The 6,000-nt window shown below is 40.7% G+C and overlaps 1 protein-coding gene across 1 annotated transcript in view; it reads left to right on the forward strand.

Annotated features, from left to right (window-relative positions):
* Positions 1–4,225, forward strand: part of LOC132835019 (elongation of very long chain fatty acids protein 5-like) — a 40,195-nt gene extending 35,970 nt beyond the window's left edge. The window contains exon 3 of the mRNA XM_060854262.1: positions 3,593–4,225. Within this exon, the coding sequence (XP_060710245.1) occupies positions 3,593–4,147 (555 nt within the window). The 3' untranslated portion in view covers positions 4,148–4,225. The remainder of the gene's footprint in view (positions 1–3,592) is intronic.
* The last annotated feature ends 1,775 nt before the right edge of the window (positions 4,226–6,000 follow it).

A 6,000-nucleotide genomic window follows, 5' to 3' on the forward strand; every position in this document is an offset into this window, starting at 1 on the left:
AATAAGAAAGATTAAAAATCCAGCCTTGTCTACGCAGGAATTCTAGTCAGAAATGGAAACTATGGATCACCCTAAATTAATTGTACCACTATCCTGTGCTAGTTGTGCATGGAAATTAGAGAGAGCAGTGACAGACATTTTTGAGGGGTAAAATGCCAAGTTAACTAAATATTAATTATGTAACACCCTGACAACAATTTCTGGTGTAGATCATTTCAGTACTATACAGCTTGACCTGATTTCATCAGCAGGACATTAAGATATTTACCTGAGCCGATTATTGCTTTTTAAAATTGCATTTGTCAGCTGGATATTACCAGCTGAAAGTTGCTTATTGTACCGCAGTGCAGTCACCATGTAAGAGCTGTCTCTCAATTCAGAAGCCTGTGTACAGTCAGCACATGTGATGTGACTTCAAGGCAAGCTTAACATCTTGTACTTAGTGCTGCTGTCACATGGAGGTGAGAGCTGTTGATTGCATTCTGAGCCTGAGCAGATAAAAGTATTTTTTTTAAACTCCAAAAGCACTTAAAGACTTTTGCAGCCTTGCAGAAATGTACGTTTTTCATCACGACCTCTTGTCACCCACTACTGCTCCCCGTAACCCGACAACTTTCCTCCAAGATCATAATTCTGATGATTATTGAGTACAGTGGGAACTGGCAATGTGTTACAAGCTGAAGCCCCTATGCTGTGCCCTCTATATCTTTTCTGTGTTTGAAAAATCAGTTTCAGGTGGAAAGTTGAGAACCCCCTCCCTCATTTGCTTTTAAGGAATGTGCCTTGAGAGTGGGATCATTGTCAGTCACTTCCCAAATGTGATGGAACATGCCCCCAAATTACACATCACGCTGTAACATAATATTACTGAATGGATGAGAGTAGATTAACTCAGCCATCATTTCTTAGGATAATAGAATCCCTACAGTGTGGGAGCAGTCCATTCAGCCCATCGAGTCCACACCGATCCTCTAAAAAGCATCCCACTCCGACCCGCCCCCACTATCTCTGTAACCACATATTTACCCATGGTTAATCCATCTAGCCTGCACATCCCTAGACATTATGGGCAATTTAGCATGGTCAGTCCACCTAATCTTTGTGGGAAGAAGCCGGAGGAAACTCACACAGACACCTGAAGGTTGAATTGAGTCGAAGAGTGGCGTGCTGGAAAAGCACAGCCGGTCAGGCATCATCCGAGGAGCAAGATAATTGATGTTTTGGGCATAAGCCCTTCATCAGGATGCCCGAAACATCGACTTGCTTGCTCCTCGGATGCTACCTGATCGGCTGCGCTTTTCCAGCACCACACACTTTGACTCTGATCTCCAACATCTGCAGCCCTCACTTTCTTCTGAAGCACAACCACCTGATGAAGAGGCAGCGCCTCAAAAGTTAGTGCTTCCAAATAAACCTATTGGGCCAAAACCTGTGTGATTCCTGAAGGTCCCTCGTGCTGTGAGGCAGCAGTGCTAACCATTGAGCCACCATTGTTCCTTTTATTTTGCAGAATATGTGAGAGTTTTGTTTTTTCCCTCCCAGAACACTGAACTGGGGTTGGAATTTGCCATGTGTAGGATTGCTGAGTGAATATACCTCCTTAAACTCTGATTCTTTTTGGATACGTGTAATGCACTACCAGCTTACTGCCACCATGTTTTAAACTTATTAAATGGATTAGCTATTTGAAATTTTACATTTCTGAGGCATTCATTAAACACATGGAGACATGACTGGTCTTGGCAGCTTATCAAAAAGGAGTTGCCAAGTGTAAATAATTCACAGTCAATGTGTGCGTGCATTATGTTTGATTTGTGAAATCATGCAAAACAAAATATGGCGAGTCAGCTCTTGGTATTTTGGTCATCTTACTCAAACGGCCAACTACTTCACCATCTTTCCATGCTCTTGTCTTACAAATGTTTTCATTTCAAGTGATATCTCATTTGAAAGTTGCTATTGGTTCAGGCAGAAACGTAGAAAATAGGAGGGGGAACAGGCCATTCAGCCCTTCGAATCTACTCCACTATTCAATATTCCCATGATTGACCATCCAGCTCAGTAACCTGTTCCTGCTTTCTCCGATACCTTTTGATTACTTCAACCCAAAGCATTATCTCTAACTCCTCCTTGAAACCATGTTTTTCCCTCAAGTAGTTTCTGTGATAGAGAATTCCACAGCTTCACCACTCTCTGGGTGATAGTGTTTCTCCTCATCTCAGTCCTAACGGCATATCCTTACACTGTGACCCCTGGTTCTGGGCTTCCTGGTCATTGGAAACATCCTTCATGTCTTAACTTGTCTTGACCTGTTCGACTTTTACACATTTCTACAACCCCCAACCTCCAATTCATCTGAATACCGGTGAGTGTGTCCTAACTATGCAGTCTCTCGTCATACATCAGTCCTGCCATCCCATTGCGCCATGCATAATTTGTACAAAAGGACATTTTCCTAATTCCCAGGCTTGTTTGTCAATTTTCCAAAAGGTTTAATAAGGAAGAACAAGACAAACTATCCTTATTAGTGAGCAAAGACATCAAAAAGAAGCATGTATCTTCTGGTTGCTGAGTCTTTTCTACCAGTGGAAACAGTTTCTCCCCAACAGCCTTCTTGATTTTGACCACATTTCAAGAATCTGCTCAAAGGAGAGCAATCCTAGCTGCTTCCCTTTTTTATCAAATCTCTACAGTGTGGAAACAGGTCATTCAGAACATCAAGTCCACGCTGACCGTCCAAAGAGCATCCCACCCAGACCCACCCCCATCCTGCAACTTGGCATTTCCCATTGTTAACGCGCCTAGCCTGCACATTCCTGGACAGTTTAGCACAGCCAATCCATCTAATCCGCACATCTTTGGACTGTGGGAGGAAACCAAAGTAGACACTGGGAGAATGTGCAGACTCCACACAGACAGTTATCCAAGGGTGAAATCAAACCCTGGTCGCTGGTGCTGAGGCAGCAGTGCTAACCACTGAGCCACTGTGCCTTAATGTTTACAATTAATAAAGCCATGAACTCAACCACTTCCTCCAATTGTTAAAATTTCATATCACCATTTGTAATGATGCAAAAGTTTTTAAAAAGTTTTTCATAGCTAGAGAGTAATACAAGTGTAATCATTTGCTTGAACAGCTTTTATTATGATTGAATAACATGACTGTGGAGTTGGTTTTGCAGTCAGGATCTTGCTTCAATAGTACTAAGTACTAACTGAGGTTCAGGATGTACCTCAGTCACAGAACATCCACGTTCCTGTTATAGCTCTCTGTGACACCCAGTCACCTCAAGTTAAAGACTATAGCTACACTGCTGGAGAAAGTGAGTGAGTTGTGCTAGGAAGGACAGTTACAATCAGTGTTAGGAAAATAATATAATATAGAAGCCTCTGGTTAAATAATTCATAGGTTCAAATCTAAAACTCATCTAGTTTTTCTTCAACCTAAAATGTATTTTCATAATTATGTTGCTGGAAGCCAAATTAATTCAATTTTCTTAGGCACTGTCATTTGTTAAGTTGAACAGAATGTGATTTGAATAGTTGCTGCTTACCAATCCTTGTAAATGTCTGTGTTTGTTACATTCTGCAGATCCTATTAGTCTATAACATGGCCTGTAGCATCATGAGCCTCTACATCACACTGCTCTTCCTGCGCGGCCTTAGCATCACAACTTCCATTTTTCAAAAGGAGTTCTTTCCAGAATTGTACCATGCCTACTTCATGTATTGGGTGATTAAAAATGTGGAGTTGCTTGACACAGTCTTCATGATCTTAAGACATCGAAAGCGTCAGATCTCCTTTCTACATGTCTACCATCACTGCAGCATGTTGGTCCTTAGTGACCTGACTTACCACTACTACCCATGGCCAGCCATCGCTCCTTTTCTTGCATTTAATTCATTCGTTCATGTCATCCTGTATTTCTACTATGGGCAGAGTGCATTGAACCCTATCCAACGACCTGCGTGGAAGAAAAGAATGACCCAATTACAAATTCTTCAGTTTCTTTTGGACTTGATCCTTGCAACGTGGGGGTATCTCTTCCATGGATTTTGTGTTTACAGTATCCTGTATGGTTTGACAATGCTAGGACTGTTCTCAAACTTTTATCGTATGGCTTTTAGTTCCAAAAAAGGGACCTAAATGTACTTATAATTGTGAAATTTGATTTTAATATTGTTTTCCTTTCCTCTAATTATAATGGCTGATTTACAGTTTGGCACAGTGTTAATATTTTGAATTGTTTTTAAAATGTAGTTGTTGAAAATAAAATAGAAATTAATGTGCTTTTGGTGTCTTTACTCACGAATTCAGATAGTTTGTTTTGTCTGTTCCTGTTCCTATTATTATGTTTGGGATACCTTCGCATGTCTTTTTACTGTTACGTGATAAAGCACAAGCTGGTATAATTTATTCAATTTTCTTCAGATGAATTCAGGCCTCCTGGGTGTCGGTGGGAGAAGGTGCCGCAGAGTGGGAAATTTCCAAAAACCCGAAGCAAGAATCAATTAAAGCTGATTCTATATGTCTCTCAAAAACAGGGTTCCAAAGCAGCCTTAACGCAAATTGCCATTAATGCTGATGGGCTTCTGCTGAAAATAGAGCAGGAAATAGGAAGTAACCTGCTGCATTTCCAGACAATATTTAATTTTTAAAATTAGAATTATATATTATTATGTGCCAACAAAAGCATATATGATTCAAATTGAAAAGTATTGTAACCAATCATCTGTCTTGAGGCTGTTAATACTTTAGTTCTGTGAAGAACTTGGTGATAATGTTAATGACAACTATTTTATTAACATGCACCATTAATAGGGCTGAATCATTCTGTACCATTTTTCAGTTGAAGATTGAACTCTTGTCAAATCTCAGTATAGTTTACTTCATAGAATGTTGTACATCCTTATACTTTACAAACTTGCACATAATTCTGAACTCTCCAGTCCCTTACTCTAGGCTTGGATTTAACTCCTTTTTGGAACTTGAAACATTCAAGTATTGTCTTTACTGTTTGTTCACTTACTGACAATGTTCTTGACAATGTTCTCAAACTTGGATGAATTGTAGAAGGTTAGGTTCATTATTCTCACATCAGCTGCACGCGGCCATCAAATTCACAGGAAGCAATGCTCAAAGACATGGCCGTCTGAAAGATGAAATCTGAGGAATTGGATTATAGGTTGAAGTGTAAACTCCAAGTGTAGGATCTCATGATTATTTTTGGCACTCCATTCGAGGACCAATTGGACAGAAAAGATACATCAATATAGAGGCAATAACGAAGGTAGTACATCTTTGGAAAAAATTCTGTCTGAATTAGATTGGCACCAACACTGACACAGTGAGAAACCAGTAAAGAGCAGGAGGGAAAAAAGACTAACAGGATAGAAAATTAATAGCAAAGAAAATCAACCTATCCTGAACAGTACTTCTTACTGGAAAGTAACAGAAAAGATGCATATAAATGAACAGTCGAGGCTGTCACAATTGAACACAAGGCTATGATGACAACGGGAAATTGGAGTGTAATAGGATGTCAGCGGTTAACAAGCATTCAAAATGTTTAAACTCATCATTTAGGAAAGCACAGCTGAGAATTGATGGAAATAAACCTATGGATCCAAGATAGGTTTTCCAACAAATTAATTGAATGGAAATGTGTTGTGCAGAAGCAAAAAAGAGAATTTCAGGAGTTGGTGGGCGGCACAGTGGTTAGCACTGCTGCCTCACAGCGCCTGAGACCCCGGGTTCAATTCTCGACTCTGGCGACTGACTGTGTGGAGTTTGCACGTTCTCCCTGTGTCTGCGTGGGTTTCCTCCGGGTGCTCCGGTTTCCTCCCACAGTCACAAAGATGTGCGGGTCAGGTGAATTGGCCATGCTAAATTGCCCGTAGGTTAGATAAGGGGTAAATGTAGGGGTATGGGTGGGTTGCGCTTCGGCGGGTCGGTGTGGACTTGTTGGGCCGAAGGGCCTGTTTCCACACTGTAAGTAA

Source organism: Hemiscyllium ocellatum, chromosome 43 (assembly GCF_020745735.1).
Source record: "Hemiscyllium ocellatum isolate sHemOce1 chromosome 43, sHemOce1.pat.X.cur, whole genome shotgun sequence".
NCBI classification, from domain to species: Eukaryota; Metazoa; Chordata; class Chondrichthyes; order Orectolobiformes; family Hemiscylliidae; genus Hemiscyllium; species Hemiscyllium ocellatum.